Source organism: Myotis daubentonii, chromosome 1 (genome assembly GCF_963259705.1).
Source record: "Myotis daubentonii chromosome 1, mMyoDau2.1, whole genome shotgun sequence".
Taxonomy (NCBI): Eukaryota; Metazoa; Chordata; class Mammalia; order Chiroptera; family Vespertilionidae; genus Myotis; species Myotis daubentonii.
This window is the reverse complement of record NC_081840.1, coordinates 104,787,146-104,809,990: the sequence shown is the minus strand read 5'-3', so window position 1 is coordinate 104,809,990 and position 22,845 is coordinate 104,787,146. Positions and strand designations below refer to the sequence as shown.

At 42.3% G+C, this 22,845-nt stretch overlaps 1 protein-coding gene across 1 annotated transcript; it reads right to left on the bottom strand.

Moving 5' to 3' along the window:
• Positions 1-468: 468 nt before the first annotated feature.
• On the bottom strand, positions 469-1,583 carry LOC132211221 (high mobility group protein B2-like). Its single transcript, XM_059655966.1, has one exon. It carries the CDS (start codon positions 1,489-1,491, stop codon positions 985-987), a length of 507 nt encoding a protein of 168 aa, XP_059511949.1. The 5' UTR covers positions 1,492-1,583; the 3' UTR covers positions 469-984.
• Positions 1,584-22,845: the final 21,262 nt, after the last annotated feature.

Below are 22,845 nucleotides of genomic sequence, written 5' to 3'. Positions count from 1 at the left end.
TATCTGGAATGCATTTACTCTTAAGAATTGACTCCCAAACCTTCCACTATATTTTAGAGAAGATGTTGTAGAGTTGCTCTTTTTTCCTATATGGGTCTCTGTTTCTCCAATCAAAAGGTATAATCTAGGGAGAACAAAAGTGTACCCAGTCTGTGAGCACCTGCATATAAGTTGATGCTCAGAACAGTGGGTCTCTGCTCAGGCCAAGAATGTCCTCAGGATATTTCCTCATTGCAGTTCTCTTCTTCTTCCACCTCAGTTCCAAAAAGGAAATGCTCAGCTTTCTAGGTATTTTGAGGCTGAGTTATGGGAGCGCCCCAGCAGTGTCAGGCTGGCTTGTGGTCGCTGCAGAATCCCAACGAGTTATGAGTTGGCAGTCAGGGCTCAGGGAGAGTAAGAGAAGGGAGCATGCTTCTAATTCTGGGGAGAGGGAATAAGCGTATCTAATGACTGTAGATACCATCTGGATTTTCTTTTTTTTTTAATATACATAATTTTATTACAAAATTTTTTAAAAAAAACAAACTGCAACAGTCTAGAAAACCCAAAATTTACTATTGATACTAATTCCTATGAGTTTGCTGTGCTACCATACACAAGAAATTAAAGAACCATTAAATATTTTGAAACATTTAACATCCGAAGCCTTAAAATCTAACTGTATGTAGTAGCCCCTCAAAAAGCTACAACCTGCATTTTTTTTTTATAAAAGTATTTTCTCTACAAAGAATCTTATCAGATATACAAAAATCTGTACAGTTTTTATACTGAAGCTAATATTGAGCTGCACTTGGATTCACATTCTTAGCAAAACAATTGCCTGAGAGCACACACACATACTCCGTACACATCATTACAGGACAGCCTTTATTCTTCATCTTCATCCTCTTCGTCATCATCATCTTCCTCTTCCTCCTCCTCCTCATCTTCTGGTTCATTTTTCTTCTTTGAGCCAGTTGGCCTGCCAGGGCCCTTCTTTCCCACTTAACTTTTGCCCTTGGCACGGTATGCAGCAATATCCTTTTCATATTTCTCCTTTAGCTTAGCTGCTTTTTGTTCATATGGTTGCTTATCTTTGGCTGATTGTTCAGACCACATTTCACCCAATTTTTTTGCAGTATCCCCAATGGATAGACCAGGGTGTTCACTTTTGATCTTTGGGCGATGTTCAGAGCAAAACAGGAAGAAGGCAAATGGAAGCTTTTTAGGAGCATTGGGATCTTTTTTTTCCCCTTCCTTGTCACCTTTGGGGGGAACATAATTTTTCATCTCCCCGTCATAGCGAGCTTTGTCACTCTTTGCCATATCTTCGAACTTTGACTTTTCTTTTGCAGACATGGTCTTCCATCTCTCCAAATATTTCTTGGAGAATTCGGAAAAACTGACGGAAGAGTCGGGGTGTTTTTTCTTGTGCTCCTCCCGGCAGGTCTGCGTGAAGAAGGCATACGAGGACATCTTGCTCTGTGGCTTGTTGGGGTCTCCTTTGCCCATGATGACAGACTGTGTCCACCTGGTGGTAAGTTTTCCTTAGAGTCCCGCCGAGTGAGCGGCCCGGTCCGACCGAGACGCTGGCTCGCTGGGCTCCGGCGTGAACTGGTTTATCGCTCAGCCAATCCTCAGCCTCCCATCTGGATTTTCTAACTCGTGGGGTTGAGAGTCTGACTCCAAGAACCTCCAAAAGACTTCATCCCCTGGTCCTGCTCTATTCAGGGTCTACTAGTGTTTGTAAGTCTGCTTCTTGATGGAGGCTTCCACATCCTGAGGACCTATAGCACTCAGGAGGGAGCCTAAAAGCGGGGCATCAACCTCTATCCTGGGCTGGAGCTCGGGCCTTACATTAACTATGCCCTTGCTGATCCTTTCTGCCTTTAGGGTCTTCCCACAGGTTTAATTCTATCTATCCCATGGAAACCCCTATGCCTGCCGAATTCTCCTTACTTCATAAAACTTCTTGGCTCTGAACTTCCCCAGAGGGCATTTATTTCAAATCAACAAAAATTCCTTGAGATTTTGGTCTCTGCCTTCAAGGAGTCTTTAACTTTGTAGTTGTTACTGAACAGAGTCCAATTACTCAGTTGCCAGTCAAAAGACAACTCCTAGATGATGATTTTAGAAGGAACAAACTTTATTGGCAGCACACTGTGAGAGAGAGAGAGAGAGAGTTTCCAGTGTTGTGTCTCTGACCAAAGGATTGGATTTGTCTTTATTCAGGGATATCATGCATAAACAAGGGGAGCATTGTCATCGAATGCATAGGTAGGGGCATTTCTGTGCCTTTGTAGTTAGAAAACATATCTATTCATACATCACATGTTCAAAAATGGTGGAAAACCTCTGCCCTTGGGAGATTTGGGTATTATAATGAAGGTACAGTGAGAAAAGCTCATGGGGATGTTAGTAGAGGGTTCTTTGGTCAGTCCTGGTGGTTCAAGTCGGATCAGCCCCTGGTCCTACAAATTTCATCCTAGGCTTGCTCCTGAAAAGACAGCTTTGGCAGCCATCAATATCAGGGATGGTGTAGGTATGAAAAGAAGTTTAACTAGCCCTTCTGTTAAAGTTTTAACAAATTATAGGTTGTGGTTACACAAACCTCATAACATCTAGGGTGATCTAAATGGGTTTACAGGTTAATCTAAGCAAAGTTATAAATTCTAAATAAAAATTAGTCTGTTGTGGTGTTTTGTGTTTTGTTTTTTTTTAACAAAAAAACAAAAAAGAAAACAAAAGAAAGAAAGAAAGGAAACCTCAAATAAGCTGCCCAAGGCCTAATGGTAAGGCTGAGATTTGCCCCCAGGGCAAGTATGACTTCAGAGCCTGTAATCTCTACCTAGGTGCTGTGAGAGTTCTTACTTTTTTGGATAACTAATTTCTGGAATAATGTTAAATTCTGAGCCAGATTAATGTTTAACCCTAGGTTTCTGAAATAAAAAGTATGAAGTTATTTTGGAAACTTTCAAAAAGTTATTTTGGAACTGTTGTGAATCATCTCTTAATGGATTTAGAGTGCCTAATCTTGAAAAAATCATGGATAATGTGTGTATTGCTTATTTATGGGAAAATATGAATATACATGAATATCTACACTAATAAAAGAGAAAAATGGTAATTGGCATACGAGCTACCCTTTTCATTGGCTAATCAGGGCTATATGCAAATTAACTGCCAACTAAGATTGGCAGTTAACTGCCAACTAAGATTGGCAGTTAACTGCCAACTAAAATTGGCAGTTAACTGCCAACAAGATGGCGGTTAATTTGCATATGTAGGCACAATGCAGGGAGGCGAAAGGGAAAGCACGAAGAAGCTCCCTGCCACTGACAGTGATCGGAAACCCAGGGGGGAGCTAAGAGCTGGGGGGCAGGGCAAAGGCGGCCCTGGTGCCGCCTTTGCCCTGCCCCCCAGCCATGATCGGAGAATCAGGTGCCTTTTCCACCCTGGCCAGTGATAGCAGGAAGTAGGGGTGGAGCCAGCGATGGGAGCTGGGCATGGTCGAAGCTGGCAGTCCCAGGAGCTGGGGGTCCCTTGCCTGGGCCTAAAGCGAAGCCCACGATCGCGGGGCCGCTGCAGCTGTGGGTCCCTGCAACCGCGGGGAGCTGGGGGTCCCCTGCCCAGGCCTGACACCTCTGCCGGAGGCCTCAGGCCTGGTCAAGGGGCCGATCCGGTGATTGGTGATCGGAGGGTGATGAGGGTCAACTCCTCTGGCCAAGGCATCAGGCCTGGGTGGGGGGCGGAGCCGGGGATTGGGGGGATATGATGGTCCCCTTGCCCAGGCCTGAAGCCTGGGTCAGAGACGCCAGGCTTGGACGGGGGGTGGAGCAAGCGATCAGAGGGAGATGGGGGTCCCCTGCCCAGGCATGATTCCTGGGCCAGAGGCCTAGGCCTGGGCGGGGGCCAGAGCCAGTGATCGGGGGGAGATGGGGATCCCCTGTCCAAGCCTGACACCTCTGGCGGAGGCGTCAGGCCTGGGCAAGGGGCCAATCAGGCGATCGGAGGGTGATGGGGGTCAACACCTGAGGGCTCCCAGTATGTGAGAGGGGGCAGGCTGGGCTGAGGGACACTCCCTCCCACCACAGTCTATATATAAAAGCCTAAGTGACCATCTGATTGCCCGACTGTCTGACTGGTAGCTATGAGGTGCAATGACCACCAGGGGGCAGACGCTCAATGCAGGAGCTGCCCAGCGACAGCAACTTTGCAGAGTGCCCTCTCTCACTCCGGGAGCCCTCGGGGGATGTCAGACTGCTGGTTTCAGCCTGATCCCCGCAGGCCAGGCTGAAGGACCCTACCTGCCGGAGGGACCCCACTCACTCCACAGATGCCCTTCAAGCCCTGGTGCTGCTGCCCCAGGTGCAGCTGGCTGGGGAGGGACCGTGGGAGATTGGCTCCAGGGTGTGTCCGGCCCATCTGGCCTAGTCCCACTGACCACCTCCTAATTAATTTCCTTTTATTGTACACGAATCCATGCACCAGGCCTCTAGTAATAGTATATATATATGGAACTGTATATGAATATATTAAGATTCTATAACACACACAAAAATAGTTAGGCTCTGCTAGGCTACCTGCAAGGCTCTATATATAAAGTTTAGGTTACCTAGTGAAAATAAGACACTTCTACAAAAAGCAAAATGCAGAATGTGGTGAGTGTTTCAGCAGGTGGGGAAGCAAATGGCTACTGGAGCCTAGAGAAGGAGATCATTTCCAAATGAGTAGAGGGAAGAAGGGAAGGGTAAACCTGGGAAGGCTTTTTAGAAGAGGTGGCATTGAGCTGGGCTTGAAAGATGGCAAGTAAAGATGGTTGGACAAGGACAGTAGACAAAGAGAAGGCATGTTTGAGGAATCACCAGCATTTTGCTATGGCTCAGGGACAGGTGAGAGAGAAAGTGAGATAGGAAGGTTGCAAAGGAAGGTTGAAATGTCATTTAGGGTCTTCATGTCAAGCTCAGAAGCTTACACTTTAAAAATATATATATATTTTATTGATTTTTTACAGAGAAGGATAGAAAGTTAGAAACATCAATGAGAGAGAAACATCAACCAGCTGCCTCCTGCACACACCCCACTGGGGATGTGCCCACAACCAAGGTACATGCCCTTGACTGGAATTGAACCTGGGACCCTTCAGTCCGTAGGCTGATGCTCTAGCCACTGAGCCAAACCGGTCAGGGCAGAAGCTTACACTTTTGTAGATAAAAGGATGTACGCTAAGAATTTTGAGTGAAGAAATGCCCTAGTCTCAAACTGGAAGTCATTCATATCCCCAGTCAGTCACCAAATCTACATTCATAACCTCTTTAGAATCTCCCCAAATCTCTCCTCCCTAGGGTGTCACAGAAGTTGTTTATGCCACAATCTCCTCTCACCTGAATGATGCAACAGCACCATGACTAGCCTCCAGATTCCCCTTAAGCATATCCACTTCTAATGTGTTTTCTTTGTCAAAGTGCAAATCTAATCATGTGAATTTCCTGCTTGGAGACTTTCAAGAGATTCTCTTTACCCTTGGGATAAAGTAAAAACTCCTTCCTTATGATACACCTATCTGCCAGCATATTAAATGATACTAATTCTGCAGACTCTTTCTCAATGGGATTGCCCCCGCACTCATCACCTGGCTGAACCTTCCAGGTTGGTGAGTCAAGGTTTAGCTCAGGTGTCACTGTCTCAGGGACCCAGGTCTGACTCCCAAATCCTGGCTTCTCCTGCTGCATGTGCTTCCTATTGGCCTAGCACTCATCACAAAGTGTTGAAATTGTCTGTTGATGTATTTCCCCTGCTCTCTATTTTACTATATGATCCGTGTTCCCACAGGGAAGGTTCTTGGAGCTCCAAACAAAAAGTCATCAAAAAGATGAATAATGCTCACTTCCTCTTTTTTTTTAATCCTCACCTGAGACAGAGGAAGAGGGGGGCTGGTGGGGAGAGAGAGAGGGGGAGAGAAGAAACATTAATGTGAGAGAGAAACATCAATTGGTTGCCTCCTATACCCACCCTGACCAGGATTAAACCCACAACCTAGTATATGCTCTGATCAGGAATCAAACCTGCAACCTTTTGGTGTATGGGACAACACTCCAACCAACTGAGCCACCCAGCAAGGGCCACGTCCTCTTTTGACTGACTTCTTCTGTCCCCCACAGCCTCCATGCCCACTGGACAAATTTTTGCTCTTGTTTCTTCTTCTGTTCTTCTTCCTATTGTTTTTCTGTCCTTCTGTCCAAAGAGGTGACTGTGGTGCAGTAGAAGAGCACACAGAGTCTTTTATAAACAATAGCTATGGCAGAAACTGGAGTAAAAAAAAACAGTTAACAGTAATGATCTCTGAGAGAAGGACAAGAGACGATATTTTAGTCTTTCTATTTTACTTTAATTTATTAAATTTATCATCCTATATAATAAAATAGAAACATGTAAATTGACCATCCCTCCACTACGCTCACCAGCCAATCAGGAGTATGAAAATTAACCCGACAAAGATGGTGGGTTAATTTGCATACACAGGTGCCAGGCATAGAGCCAGTGGCTTGGGGGGATGTGGCTCCCTTGGTCACTCCCAGCGACCAAGGGAGCCATGTTCCCCCAAGCCACCAGGCGGAGAGCAGAGAGGGAGAGCTGGTGGCTTGGAGGACTGGGCAGAGTGGGAGGCCATTGGACAGAGACAGAGCAGGAAGGGAAAACCAAGATTGCAGGGAACACCAGGAATTCTGGGAATAATAGTTTTGGTAGCAGCCCCAGGACCAGAAGCGGAAGGCGAGAGCGCGGGGAGCACCAGGAATGCTGGGAATCATAGTTCTGGTGGCAGATGGATCTCCTAGACACTAGAGCAGTGGTTCTCAACCTTCTGGCCCTTTAAATACAGTTCCTCACGTTGTGACCCAACCATAAAATTATTTTGTTGCTACTTCATAACTGTAATGTTGCTACTGTTATGAATCGTAATGTAATTATCTGATATGCAGGATGGTCTTAGGCGACCCCTGTGAAAGGTCGTTCTACCGCCAAAGGGGTCGTGACCACAGGTTGAGAACCGCTGCACTAGAGCAAAGTGAGCCTGGAGCAAGTTACTGCTGTGGTGGGGGATGGAGGGAAAGCAAAGGTGAGAGACATAAGTAAAATAAGAATGTCTAGGAAAAATTAAAGGGAAGATATCCTAAAAATTCCAGGAAATCTCCACCAATGAAGCAAAGAAAAAAAAAATGCCTCATATGATTGCAAAGACAGACAGAAACTCCCGGATTGGAGAGGGCTCCCCTGAGGAATCACAGATTGGAGAGGTTGCAGGTCGGGCTGAGGGACCACCACACCCCCCAGTGCACGAATGTCGTGCACTGGGCCTCTATTTGTATTTTATAATGGGAAACTCTCTTTTTTAAAAGGAAGACTACTAGGCCAAGACTGAAAGAGGTTGGTTTCAGTCAAAATAGTAGAATAGTGTATAAACTGTCATGTCTAAATAAAGAAAAGTAGAAAAACATATATTTACAAAATCTTTCTGAAGGGACGTATAAGAAATGGACAATGTCAATTACCTCCTGAGGGGGCAGCTAGGAAGTTGGGGCCTGGGGAGCTGACTTTATACCATATCCCTATGTACATTTTGGATTTAGAGCCATGTGACTATACTAACTATGCAAAAAAAAAAAAAATAAATAAAGTGACAATTAAAAGTAGCTGAGCTTGTATTCTAACCCACTGGATAACTTAGAAAGCTTCACTTTCCCCATCTGTAAAATAGAGAAGACCATCCTAGCCTCACAGGGTCATTGCATGATGAAACCCCGCAGCACCACACCATGGTAAGGACAAGGCTTCTGGCCTTCCAGTTCCACCCAGTCCTCCCTCCTTCTCAGCCTGCAAATGAAGCTGTCAAGGCCAAACCCTGTGTCTGCCAACATATCCCCCACAGGAGTTGCCTAGCCTGGTGCCCTGCCTGCTGGAACACAGCCAACAGCAGGAAGGGAGAGCAACATTTCGAGGATCTGGGTATTTCAAAGCAGGCAAACAGCTCTTTTTGTTTCCTCAGGCTCTCAGCTTGCCAGCTAGTTCCACACATTAGAAATATTTTGGGTCAGCACTATAATTTGCAACCAAACAGATTCATTTTATTTCATCACAACTTTCCTATAATAGCTCTGAGAAAAACTGCACTGTGCCTAGTCCCAACCCTGCTCCTGGGCTTTGCAAGATCCATTCAAGATGGGGTCTTGGGTAATAATCATAAAAAAAGTCAAACTCTCCTGAGACTCTCTAGGGCTTGATCTGGAAAAAAGGATTGTTTGGATTGAATTTCTAAAGGGCTGTCATTGCTTCTTCCTTTCTTCTTCTTCCTTCTCCTTCTCCTTCTCCTTCTCCTTCTCCTTCTCCTTCTCCTTCTCCTTCTCCTTCTCCTTCTCCTTCTCCTTCTCCTTCTCCTTCCCCTTCTTCTTCTCCTCCTTCTCCTCCTCCTCCTCCTCCTCCTCCTCCTCCTTCTCCTCCTCCTCCTCCTCCTCCTCCTCCTCCTCCTCCTCCTCCTCCTCCTCCTCCACATCAATTGGTTGGCTCCCACACATGGTCCCAACTGTGTGGCTGGGGAACCTACAACCCAGGTAGGTGCCCTTGACTGGGAATTGAACCCATCACCCTTCGGTGTATGGGGCAATGCTCTAACCACTGAACACATGACCTGTCATGGCCTTCTAACTGTTTGAGACAGAAAGAGGAGCTTAATTTATCATATTTCTGCTAGGTTAGCTGCTCCTGCTTTTCTATGCAGCCAGTGGATTTTCTCTCTTATTTGTGAATATTTACTGAGTGTTGATGAGAAGTGTGATGCTGAAGGAGGTACTTTCTTTGGTACCTGGGATAGGACTTCCAGCTCTGGTAAATAAAAATACAGAGCACTTAAACAAAAGTTCTAGATACCCAATGGACACTTTTTTAGTTTAATTATGGCCCATGAAATATTTTTATACTAATACTAAATATTATTAATTGTTGATCTGAGATTCAGATTTAATGGGTGTCCTATATTTTATCTGGCAACACTGTCTGTGAGGGACATGGGCAAATCCTCTTTAGCTCTACAGAGGAACCAAGAAGCCCATTTCTCTTGCTCTCTTGCCTGGTCCTATTCCTTTAAACCAGTCCTTCAGCCCTAGGCCACAGATCAGAACCCAAAAGGAGCAAAGCTCCAGCTCACTTGCTTTGTGGCACACACTCTCTCTCTTAGCACTGTGCCTCACCCTGTCTAGCACTCTGTTTCCAGAACAGTATCCGGAACAGGAACTCCTAATTGCTGTCTTAGCCTCAGGTTTTTCTGCAGGATCCCGCTCTGCCTGGAACTCATTGCCATCCCATATAGCTCGTCTGGGCTGCCTCACTCATCTTTCAGCAACATACCCACATTTTCTCTGAGTGTCTTCTGTGTCGACTCTAAATAATAATTCAGCCTGAGTCAAGGCAGCCCCCAGAGCTTGCTCTGGTCCCAGACCCTTTGACTCCAGCTTAGATGTGTCCATTCCTCTTAAGATGAGTCCTTGGTGTCAGGATCCAGCTCAGAGAAAGAGATGGTAAAATACTATCAGACTAGAGTCCCTATTTCCATAAAGCCAGTTGCTTTTATTGAAAGCCTATTATCTGAAGCTGTGGGTGGAATCAGAGGCAGGAGTAACATGCAACTGTTCTGAGTTCCACCAAGCATCATCTCTGCTGGGCTCAGTCTCTCTGGGGGAGGTGGTGATGGGGATGTACTTCCTGAAGTTCAAGCTGGCTCAGTAGCTAAGTCTCCAGTAAAGTCTGGACCAGAGTCCTCAGAAAGAGCTCTGTCATCTGAGAAAACAGAATTCAAATTAGACTCACTTCGCACTGCCAGATGCCTTGCTAGCTCCAGGAAGCCCATGTTTAATCAGTGACTTTTCCACAATTGTGCCTTCTGATGTGACCTTTTAATGAGTGGCCATGTGAATAGGCTGTCTTTGCAACTGATGGTCACCAACACAGTATTCAAAGTTACCCGACTGTGGCTTACTGATATCTGACATTATGCTTCATGTCTGGTGTAAGTCAGAGGGCATAAAATAGCAAAATCTGTGATGTTTTGCTAAGGCTGGTGTAACAAACGCCAGAAATTTATTGTCTCAGTTTTGTGGGCTGTAAGTCCAAAATCCAGGTGTCAAAGGGACCACACTGCCTCTGAAACCTGTAGGGAAGGATCCTTCCTTGCCTCTTCCTGACTTCTGGTGGTTGGCTGGCTCTATTTGGTGTCCACTGGTTTGTAGACATATCAGTCTAATCCTTCATCTTTTAAAAATATATATTTATTTATTGATTTCAGAGAGTAAGGGAGAGGGAGAGAGAGATAGAAACATCAATGATGAGAGAGAATCATTGATCTGCTGCCTCCTGCACACCCCCCACTGGGGATCGAGCCCACAACCTAGGCCCTTGACTGTAATCAAACCAAGACACTTCAGTCCACAGGCCGAAACTCTATTCATTGAGTCAAACCAGCTAGGGCTATACTCATGATTTTAATTGTAAATTGCATATAGCCAATTAATTTGGAGAGAGGGCATTATTGATTTTTGTTAAACTCTTGTCTCTGTGGGCAACCCAATGTTAGACTAATGAACAAATATGGTTCCATTATGAATGTTGGTTGCATTTTCTTTCAGTTAACAGGTAAGATGAAAGTGAAACAATAAAGATGTATGTTGGAGCCCCATTCATTCAGTTCATCAATGACATGAGTGATTTATTTGCTCAACTGAATAATAGTTTATGAATACTGAAAAAGTATTTCCTCATTTTCTGTGCTTTTGACAATGTGACAGTTTTCCCCCTATCATTTTCTCTTTTTTTTGTAAATTAAATCTTTATTGTTCAGATTATTACAGTTGTTCCTCCTTTTCCGCCCCATAGCTCCCCTCCACCCGGTTCCCACCCCACCCTCTGCATTTATCCTCTCCCCACACTGTCCTCATCCACAGGTGTACAATTTTTGTCCAGTCTCTTCCTGCATACCCGACATCCCTTACCCCCTAAGAATAGTTAGTCCACTCCCTTTCTATGCCCCTGATTCTATTATATTCACCAGTTTATTCTGTTCATCAGATTATTTATTCACTTGATTTTTAGATTCACTTGTTGATAGATGTGTATTTATTGTTCATAATTTGTATCTTTACCTTTTTCTTCTTCTTCTTCTTCTTCTTCTTCTTCTTCTTCTTCTTCTTCTTCTTCTTCTTCTTCTTCTTCTTCTTCTTCAAGAATACCCTTCAGCATTTCATATAATACTGGTTTGGTGGTGATGGACTCCTTTAGCTTTTTCTTGTCTGTGAAGCTCTTTATCTGACCTTCAATTCTGAATGATAGCTGTGCTGGGTAAAGTAATCTTGGTTTTAGGTTCTTGCTATTCATCACTTGGAATATTTCTTGCCACTCCCTTCTGGCCTGCATAGTTTCTGTTGAGAAATTAGCTGACAGTCGTATGGGTACTCCCTTGTAGGTAACTGAGTTTCTTTCTCTTGCTGCTTTTAAGATTCTCTCTTTGTCTTTTGCTCTTGGCATTTTAATGATGATGTGTCTTGGTGTGGTCCTCTTTGGATTTCTTTTGTTTGGGGTTCTCTGCACTTCCTGGACTTTAAGTCTATTTCTTTCACCAGATAGGGGAAGTTTTCTGTCATTATTTCTTCAAATAGGTTTTCAATATCTTGCTCTCTCTCTTCTTCTGGCACCCCCATAATTCTGATGTTGGTACGCTTGAAGTTGTCCCAGAGGCTCCTTACACTATCTTCATACTTTTGGATTCTTTTTTCTGTTTGTTTTTCCGGTTGGGTGTTTTTTGCTTCTTCATATTTCAAATCTTTGACTTGATTCTTGGGATCCTCTTGTCTGCTGTTGGAACTCTGTATAATATTCTTTATTTCAGTCAGTGTATGCTTAATTTCTGGTTGGTTTTTTTTTTTTTCATAACCTCGAGGGTCTCACTAGATTTCTTGAGGTTCTCACTAAATTTATCGGCGGTTTCTAGAAAATTCTTGAAAAACCTTATAACCATGGTTTTGAACTCTATATCCAGTAGTTTGCTTTGCTCCATTTCTGTCATTTGTGACCTGTTTCTTTGTCTCCGCATTTTTTATGCTTCCCTGTGTTGATAGAGTGGCTTTGTGTGCTAGGTGTCCTATAGGGCCCAGTGGCTCAGCCTCCCCAATTACCGGAGGGGGACACTCTTGGTGCACCCCTTTGTGGACTTTGTGCACAGTCTTGTTGTAGTTAAGCCTTGATTGTTGTAGGTATCACTGGGAGGAATTGACCTCCAGGCCAATTGGCTGTGAGAATCAGCTGTGTCTGCAGTGGGAGAACTTCTGTGTTGGAGACACCCTTCTGGGGCAAGACTTGCTTCAGTGGGGCTTTGGTGCTCACTGAGTCTGCCCCCTGAGTGTGTCCCTTATGGATCTGAGGAGTTGTAACCTGGATGGTCCCACTCTGGCCACTGGGTACACTGGCTCTTGGAACTCTAAGGAGGTGCTAATTTAGCCTCTGCCTGAGGCTACACAGCAGGAGCTATGGAGGGAACTGCAGATTCCTCTTCTTTGTTTGGGGTTTGGAGGTGCCCAGATGAGGCCCAGCTGTGAAGCAATGCAAGCTGCTGTGGGGCCTTGGGCCTTCTTTTGGTCAGCCTTTCCATGTGTGCCTCCATACCTCTGCACTTTACTTCCGCACCTCCTCTGAGTCTCAGTGTGCTTTTCTCTTTCCTTCTAGTTGTAGAATTGCTACTCCGCCAGCCTTCCTGTGGTTTTGGATGATGTCCATTTTGTCTTTTAGTTGTATTTTTAAAGTGGTTGTGGGAGGCAGCAATTCCTGGTGTTTACCTATGCCACCATCTTGGTTTCTCCTTAAAGCATAATTTTGCTGAATATATTATTCCTTGCTGGTAATTTCTCTCTGTCTGACAGTTGAATATTTGGTTCCACTCTCTTCTGGCTTGTAGAGTTTCTGCAGAGAAGGTGGATGAAATTCTTATGAGTTTTTCTCTGTAGATTACTTTTTTCTTTTCCCTGGCTGCTTTGAACATTTTTTCTTTGCCTCTTTTTATAGACAAGAAAGTGTTTCTTAAAATTTCCTCTCCCTAATCATTATGCTGTACATCTGAAACTAATATAAAATAATATTGAATATAAATTGTAATGAAAAAAATTATCTCTCTATCCCCAGAAAACTTCCCCTCACATCACACCTGGCCAGAAATGGGCATATGGATAGCTCTAGATAAATCACTGTGATTAGGATTAGCTTAAAACATGAGTCACAGAGGAGATGTGTGGACACTGTCTCAAAATTAGGGCTCTTCTGGCAAAAAGAAATGCAGAGTGGTGGTGGCTAGCCAAGCAGCATTGTGTGTTCCATTGGGTGACACTTCCCCAATTTGCTTTTGAAGCCTTGTTGAGATGGTGTTGACGGACTGTGACTCTCAACTTCCACGGACAGTGTGGGGACCCCATTCTTGTTACTTCACAAGTCTCACAAAGGACAAACTGAGGCCTCTTCAATCCTAGGAATGTGAGAGCTGCCTTGGAGGGCTCCCTCTGGTCCACTGCTCGCGCTGTGTCATCTAACATCTGCCTCTTCCTCTTCTGCATGCTTTATACACCCTGCCTGGTTTGTGGGTTGGAACTTCTACTCTACTCCAGTGTCACAGGTCAGGTTCCCATGCCCCTGAGACTTGGAGTCCCAGAACCAGTGAAAAATGCCAAGATGCTTCATAAATGCTCATGAGGATAGGTTTATCCTAAATCAGACAAGGTTTATCCTAAATCAAACATGGTTCCCTATGTTTTTGAATTGTACTTGGGATGTTCCAGTGAAATAAAATCAATTTTAGACATATTTGTTCTTATGGCTTAAATTCAAGTGAACATTTCTTTTTAAATATATATATATATACATATTTCAGAGAGTAAGGGAGAGGGAGAGAGAGATAGAAGCATCAATGATGAGGGAGATTCATTGATGGGCTGCCTCCTGCACGCCCCCTACTGGGGATCAAGCCCGCAACCCAGGAATGTGCCCTTGACCAGAATTGAATCTGGAACCCTTCAGTCCACAGACCGAAACTGGCTAGGGCTCAGGTGAGCATTTTTTTATCTTGAGTATATTGATGAGATGAAGACAGTACTGACTTTTGATACATACCCACCAACCCTAAATTATCTTTGGATTTTGCTATAAAGGTGGTATGAACCATCAAATACTCAGAGATAAAGCCACGCTCCTGTTGGAATTTGTTTCCTGCCATAGCCCTAGGTGTTCTGATGGGATTGTAACTCCAGTTTATGCCTCTCCCAATTTTGAAAATTGATGTTCTAGGACATGCAATACCTGGCTATTTAGTCAGGGATACTGACCTTTTTCCCCCCCTTAGTTTTTCAAACAAACAAAATAACAACAGCCCACACAATAGATGTCTGGTGTGACTGAATCAAAATTATACCTATTTTTTTGTCAAATCTGCAAAAAATATGTTTTTGGTGTGCTGCCGAATTTTAGTAATTTGTTTATGTGTGCCATGGGATGAAAAAGTTTGAAAATTGTTCTTTAAGGATCATCTGATCTCTTGTTTTTATAATTTGCATATCTTCCTTCTTTTATCCTAATGGCAGAGGCTGTTGTCATCTGGCAGCATCATCTAGGGAAGGCCTGGGCAACTCTGGGCTTGACCTCTGCAGGCTGGCTTTCATTCTATGTCCTGACTGCAGTGAATTAGGGTGCATCTTCTCTCCTCTAATCCTGGCATGTCTGAGATCTTATAAAGGGTTACAACACAAGGCTGAAAATCTTCCAATTCTTTGCTTTCTACTTTGTTTCTATATATAAACCTGAAATTCCACTTCCCTCCCCAATTTTCCATGAAACCACATGCTTCTCCCTTTTCTCCTTTCCACATTGAACACAAGTAACTCTGCCTCTGTGCTGTATAAGAGCCCACAGCCCTGGTAAGAGGAAAGATGAACAGAATAACTTTAAACACCAACAGACAAATTCAAATATCCTTTCCTGGCAAGTATTTGAATTTTCACACTTGTCCACACCCATGCCTGGCTGAGGGCTGACATTCGGGTTACAGTACTTCCTTGAAGCTGGATCCAACCTACCCAGGAGCAAGTCCAGCCTGAAACAGAACTGCTTGAGTAGGCTTCTTCCAAAGGGTAGTGACTGTTAGTTCTGTCTGCAGGGTTTCTTTTGAGCCCATGGGTCAGGTGCAGAGTGGGAAGAAGGCTGTGGGCCCTCTTGGCATGGAGACCTAGGCTCACAAGCAGGTACTCAATCAGGTATAGACAAAAAGAGGAGAATTCGGTGAAATACTGGACAAGCAGGTCTGGGCTGAGAACCTGATAGTTATAATTTAGGTGAGCTGCTCCTAAGAATCAGCTGATTTTACAACTGCCACAAATTACATTTTCCTGTGGTAGAAATACCAAGCTACCTCAATCCCTGGCCCCAGCGCTAACAGACTAGGCTGCCTGGTAACATTGTAGAAAGTCACTCATGCTGTGTAATATGAGGGACACCAGCTGCTTATTAGGCCCCCAGATGTCCTTTTTCTTAAGGTCTTAGTGTCTCAGATGCCTGCTGAGTCTTGGCCTACAAGTCAAGAAAATCCAAAACTAAAACGCAAATTTGTTACCCTGAAGAGCATTATGATGCAGACACCGTATCACCCATAATCACCCATTACAGAAAGTTTGTTTGTCTAAGTAGGCAGCCTGTCAGAGAAGGGGCCTCATGAATGAGGACCAGAAATCACTCGGTTTGAGGGAAGATGGTAGAACTGTCTAGAACTTCTGATACCACCTAAAAAGAGGCAGTAGGACCAGTGCCTTGTGCTTCCTGAGAGTTTCATTAAGGGCTCAGGCACTTGGGAGAGCAAGGGGCCATCATCTTGTCCAGAACCAATGCTCAGGGCGCACCTGCTATCTGGTCCAGAGTGGAGTCTTGTGCCGGGTTGCATTTTTTAAAAGATGTTTTTATTGATTTTTAGAGAGAAAGGAAGGGAGAGGGATAGAGAGATAGAAACATTGATGAGAAGGAAACATCATCTATTGGCTGTCTCCTGCACACACCCTAGTGGGGATCAAGCCACAACCTGGGTATGTACCCTGACCAGGAATTGAACCAGTGACCTCTTGGTTCCTGAGTTGACATTCAACTGCTGAGCCACACTGGCCACACCCAGGTTGCATTTTCTTAAGAATGACAACAAAATCATCCCTAAATATTTTATACTAGAGGCCCGATGCACAAAATTCATGCAAGAGTAGGCTTTTCTTCCCTCGGCTGCCAGCACCAGCTTCCCTCTGGCACCCAGGACCTGGGCTTCCCTCGCAGTCCCAGCTTCGTCCGGAAGGACATCTGTTCTAAATAGCATATTATGCTTTTATTATTATAGATATTTAATATTTTGAAAGTTATTTGTTTTTATGATTTTTGCATTAATAAATGATATAAATTTGAAATTTTTATTGTAAAAGTGTGCAAACTCAGTTTTCAAAATCAATGTTTTATTTCATTAAATAATTCCAGAGTTTTCTTCTAAGATTTGGAACAATTTAAGCAGAATTAAGTACTACCTGCTTTTTAAAGATTTGGTAGACTGGTCCTGTGAAACTTATTGGGTATTTTTGAGGGAACTCTTTAACTTTCTCTCTTTCTTGTATGAAAATCAGTCTGTTTTGACTTTCTTTCTCTGCTAAGGGTCAGTTTTGGCAAATTACATTTTCCTAGAAAATTGTGTTTCATTCACATTTTCAAATATCTTTTCATGGTGTTAAGTAAAGTAGGTGTGTGTTTTTTTGGTTATTTTAATTTAATATATTTTTGTGGTTATTTTGCTATTATTGTTTCTTATTTTGTAAATTGCATTTCTAGGTGCTTCCAGATGGTGGCACAGTAGGTGGATCTTTCTTGCACCTCCTTCCAGAACCAAACTAGAAATAAAACTAAATTGGGAAACATTTACCCTCAATTACCAACTGAAGATTAGTTGAAGAGGAGACTTTTAACAAGAAAGGGCAGAAACCACCTTGAGACTGGTAGAAAAGGCAGGATCTAGAGAGGGGAGAGCTCAAATCTCCCAGGCAGCAGGCCAAGGGTGAAGAGGGATAGCTCAGCTGCAGAAAGGTTTTCCCTGAGACCAGTGAGGCTCAGATCCCAGGCTGAACTCCGCAACCTGGAGGACCAGAACAGAGAAAACAGCGGCTCACTTAACATCCAGCTGTGAAAGGCAGTGGGGCTTCTATCCACCAGGGAGAGACAAAGCCTGTAAAACAAACAATAGAGCACAGGATTTTCATTTGTAGCTACTCAATGGAGGCTTTCGTGGAGAGAGGGCAGTGCGGACTGGAGTCACCTGAGGAGAGTCAGGGGTGGGAAGCACTGGGGGATATGTGAAGTGTGTTGGCTGGGATACCTGGACTCGGTCATCCCCGCATACCACCACAGAGAGGCACAAGCCCTTCCCAGCAGCAACAGCCTGGGAAAGGCAATTACCTTGTCCTCAGCGATACAGCTTTCCCCACCCTGCTCACATCATCCTATATCTGGACCCCTGCTGAGGAGGCAACAGCAGAAGCCAAGCCAATGGGTATGGTGGCATCAGGGACTGGCTTTAGTGGTGCCATCGCCCCTACTTTCCTGGGAACCTGACTTGTGCTTTTTCCTCATGGGGGAGCTGTTAGAAATTCCCAGCTTCCAGCAGACCCCACTGGACTGCATACGAGGGACTCAGCCCTGCCCAGGTCAGAGAAATATTCTGGGACAGACTCAGAAGTATGGCTATGGGACAGGGGAATATACTCACCATATTTCCTGAAATCTGAATGGCACCTTCCCCTCATGGGGGACCCAGAGGTCTCATCCTCCTGATTCTGCAAAAAGCCCTTTCAGAAAGTCTTTTCACTGAGGCAGAAGCAAGCAGAGGCAGATACTGAAGTGCCTAGAAGGATTTGCTAACCCACCCCTGGGCACCATGCTGCTAACAAGCCAGCCCTAGAGTATAGCTTGGTCCTTCCCATGTGCAGCCAAGCCCTATGGAGGCAGCCACAAACTGGGTTGCTTGAAGTTTCCAACAGGTTGCCAAGAGTCAAGTGTGGACAGCTTCTGACAGTGGATAGCACCAAAGTACCTACCAGGAGGCCCAGAACTGGCATACAAAACAATCTCCACCAGTCAATATAAAAGCAGGATCCAAAGGGAGATCCTAGTAGGCACTAAACTCTGCCAAGACAAATTTTTTCTCTTTTCTTTATTTTTGCATTGTTTTCTTTATTTTTTTACTTTTTATTGCTTTGTTATTCTTTTTGTCCTTATTTTTTTGTCTCTTATTTTTCTCTTTCCTCTTCTTACTCTATTTCTTTCATTCTCCTTCTCTTCTTTATTCCCTTTCTTAATTTTTTTTCCTATTTCTCTTCTCCTTTTTATACTTTTTCTTTCCTCTTTTCTTTTATACCATTTTCCTTTTCCTATTCTTTATTCTTTTTTCTTCCCCCTTTCTTTCCTTTTACATTCTTTTTCCTTTCCTTTTCTCCTCTCATATTTTTTCTTTTACTTTATTATTTTTGTTCTTTTTCCCTAATTCTCTTTTCCTTTTGTGCTTGTATTTGTTGTTGTTGTTGGAGTCTTTTGTATATTTTTGTTTTCTTTCTTGTTTTGTTTAGTTGTGTTTTCTTTTGTTCTGTTAGCACCTGCACATAGCTTGCATGACATGTTTGGGGTTGAGCTTCATAGTCAGCCAGCCTGAGGGGAGATTCCACCTATGAATGGGACAGTAACAATCAAGACTTCATTACAATAGGGCCCGAATAACCAACACAAGAGACTAGAACATCCATCTCAGGAGATCAAAGAGACTGGGTTCCAAAGGACACGTATTACATAAGGCCACCCCACAAAGACTGGGAGGCATAGCAGTTCTATCCAATACAGAGAAACAAATACCAAAAGACAGTTAAAATGGGGAGGCAAATAAACAACCCCCAAGTGAAAGAAAAGGAGGAAGCTCCAGAAAAAAAGTTAAATGAAATGAAGGCAAGCAATTTATCAGATATAGAGTTTGAAATAATGGTTATAAGGATGCTCAAGAAACAACGTGAGAATTACAAGAAACTTAGAGGAAGCTAAAACAGCATTAAAAAGGAAATAGAAACCATGAACAAGAACCAGAAAAAAAGAATACCATCTCTGACATCAAGAATACACTAGAAGTAATTAAAAGTATGATAGATGAAGCAGAGGATCAATGCAGTGATTTGGAGGACAAAGTAGAAAGAAAGAAAAAACCCAAGTAGAGCAGCAACAAGAAAACAGAATTAAAAAGCAGGATAGTTTATGGGAATTTGGGGACAACATGAAACGCAACATCATCCACATCATAGGGATACCAGAAGTAGAAGAAAGCAAGCGAAGCATAGGGACCATGTTTGAAGAAATAATGTCAGAAAATTTCCCTAACCTGGTAAAAGGAAATGTCACAGGAAGCACAGAGAGTCCCAATCAAGATGAACAGAAAGAATCCCACACTGAGACACATTATAATTAAAATGGCAAATATTAAAGACAAGGAAATAATCTTAAAGGCAGCAAGAGAAAGACAGAAAGTTACCTACAAGAAAGTTCCTATTAGACTGTCAGTGGATTTCTCAACAGAAACATTTCAGGCCAGAAAGGGTTGGCATAAAGTGTTCAAAGTAATGAAAAGCAAGGACCTGAATCCAGGACTACTCTAGCCAGCAAGGCTATCATTTAAAATTGAAGGTGAAATAAAGAACTTCCCTGACCAAAAAAAGGCTAAAGGAGTACATTACCACCAAAACAGCACTGCAAGAAATGTCAAAGGGACTGCTGTAAGAAGAAGAAGAAATATAAAAAGAGGGAACATATCTATACAGAATAAAAATGGCAATAAATAAGTACCTGTCAATAATAACCTTAAATGTGAATGGATTAAAAGTTCTAATCAAAAGACATGGGGTAGCTGAACGGATAAGAAAACATGACCCATATATATGCTGTCTATAAGAGACCCACCTTAGAACAAAAGACTCACACAGGATGAGAGTGAAGGGATGGAAAAAAATATTTCATGCAAATGGAAACAAAAAAGTTGGGACAGCAGTACTCATATCTGATAAAATAGACAATAAAACAAAGGCCATAAAAGAGGAAAATGAGGTCACACATAATACCAAAGGGATCAAACCAACAATAGGATATAACCCTGGTAAACATATATTCACCCAATTTTAGGAGCACCCAAATATACAAAAAAGAACTCTTAGTGGACTTTAAGGGAGAGTGACAGCAATACAGTCATAGTAGGAGACTTTAACACCCCACTGACATCACTGGATAGATCTTCCTGACAAAAACTTAATAAGGAAACAGCAGCCATAAACACCACACTAGATCAGATGGAATTACTTGATATTTACAAAGCATCTCATCCCAAAGAGGCACAATATACATTCTTCTCAAGTGCACATGGAACATTCTCAAAATTAGACCACATGTTAGAATACAAAATAAGTTTTAACACATTTAAGAAGGTTGAAATCATATCAAGCATCTTCTTGGGTCACAATACTGTGAAACTAGAAATCAACCACAATAAATAACACACCCTCAAAAAAAAATTCAAACACATGGAGGTTAAATAGTATGTAAACAATGAATGGCTTACCAATGATATTAAGGAAGAAATTAAAAACTTCCCAGAAATGAATGAAAATGAACACACAACAATCCAAAATCTATGGGACACAGCAAAAGCAGTCCTGAGACAGAAGTTCATAGCATTACAGGCCTACCTCAAGAAATAAGTAAAAGCTCAAATAAACAATTTACCCTACAACTAAAAGAATTAGAAAGAGAGCAAGAAAAGCCCAGAATAAGTAGAAAAAGGAAATAATAAATCTTTTGTATTTTTTTAGTCTTTATATCATTTATTTCCACTTTGATCTTTATTATGCTAAATGAAAAAAGCCAGTTAGAGAAAGACAAATATCACTTATATGTGGAATCTAATAAATAAAATAAACTGAGAACAAAATAGGTCCAGAGGCATGGATACATGGAACAGAATGACAGATCTCAGGAGGTGGGGAAGAGATTAACCATGTATATATGCATAGTCCATGGACACAGACAATAGTGTGGGGAAGGCTTGGGATGGGGTAGGAGCTGGGTGGAGGGGGACCAAGGGGAGAAAAATGGGGGTCATCTGTAATATTGTCAACAATACAAAATATTAACTAATAAAAAAATTTCATTTCTAGTTTTATTCCCTTATTAAGTTAGTGTCTTATCTATTGCTTTGTTTTTCTTTCTCCAAAGATCGAGCTTGCTTATTTATTTAACTCTTTCATTGTTGTTGTTTTCTAACTTAAGTTAGAAAGTTTTGCATTTTCTCGAATTAATTCCTTCTTTTTACTTTCCTTCAAATTATTTTGTTATACTTTTTTTAAAGCTAGATACTTGATTTATTTTTATTTACTTTTATTTTTTCTTATTTATTTATTTATTTATTTAAACCTATAAATTTTCCTCTGAGTGCTGTTTTAGCACTATCTCATAGATTCTAATATGTAGAAAAAATTTTTAATTATTTTTTATTATTGTCATTTTCTAGGAGTTCTGAAATTTTTATCTAAAAATATTTAAAATATTTTAAAAATTTTAAATAAATTTCTAGGTGGAAGGGAATTTTTGTTATCTGATTTTTAAAATTATTCTATAGCTTTATTGCATAGTGATCATAAAATGTTGCTTATGCTATTTTGACTTTTGGGAATTTATTTGTTTTCTTTGTGGTCTAATAATGTGGTCAGTTTTCCTGAATGTTTTATTCTTGAATATTCTTGAAAATAAAAACACTGTCTAAGAGAGTTTGATACATCTATACTAATAAAAGCGTAATATGCTAATTAGACCAGATGTTCTTCCAGACGACCTTCCGGACAAAGCTGGAGCTGTGAGAGAAGCCCGGGTCCCGGGTGCTTGCTGGCAGCGGAAGGGAAGCCCGGGTCCTGGGTGCCTGCCAGTGGCCAGAGGAAAGCCTGGGTCCCGGGTGCTGGAGGGAAGCTGGTGCCAGCAGCTGGGGTAAGGAAGGCCTATTCTTGCACAAATTTCATGCATCAGGCCTCTTAATAAAAGGATATTGTATTTAATAAGAGCTATTGTATTTTAATAAGAGCTACTGTATTTAATATGTTATATGAGAGTTCTACATTATATATTTTATCCACTTGATTTGTCATAAACTATAGAAACAAGAATAAATCCAGCATGCTTTTATTTATTTCTCCTTTTATCTCCTATAATTTTTAGTTTATGTGTGCTATTGCTTTGTTATTTGGTGGCTAGCAATTTATAACTGTTATATCTTTACTGTGAATTACACCCTTTAGCATTATAAGGAGCTTTTATTGGTCTTGCTTAATCACTTTTTTGGCCTAAATTCAATGCTCTAGAAATGTCCATTCTGTTTTTGAGGCCTTCCTATTGCAATTGGCTCTTGAGTATTTTTGTCCCTTTTGTGGGAGGGCTTGGTCCTCAGACTGGTTGTCTATGAGACTCAACCCCAACCACACTGTGGCAGCTGTTATATAGGTGCTGACAGAATAATACAAGACAAAACAGGACCAGTGCAAAAACAACACACACACATAATAAAAACTAATAACAAGAACCAAAACCACCCCACCAACAAGAACAAAAAAAGAAGAGAAGAGAAAGAAATGGAAATAAAAAGAAATAGTATAATCAAGAGACCAAAGGAATTAGAGTAGAAAGAAGGAAATGAAGGAGGAGAAT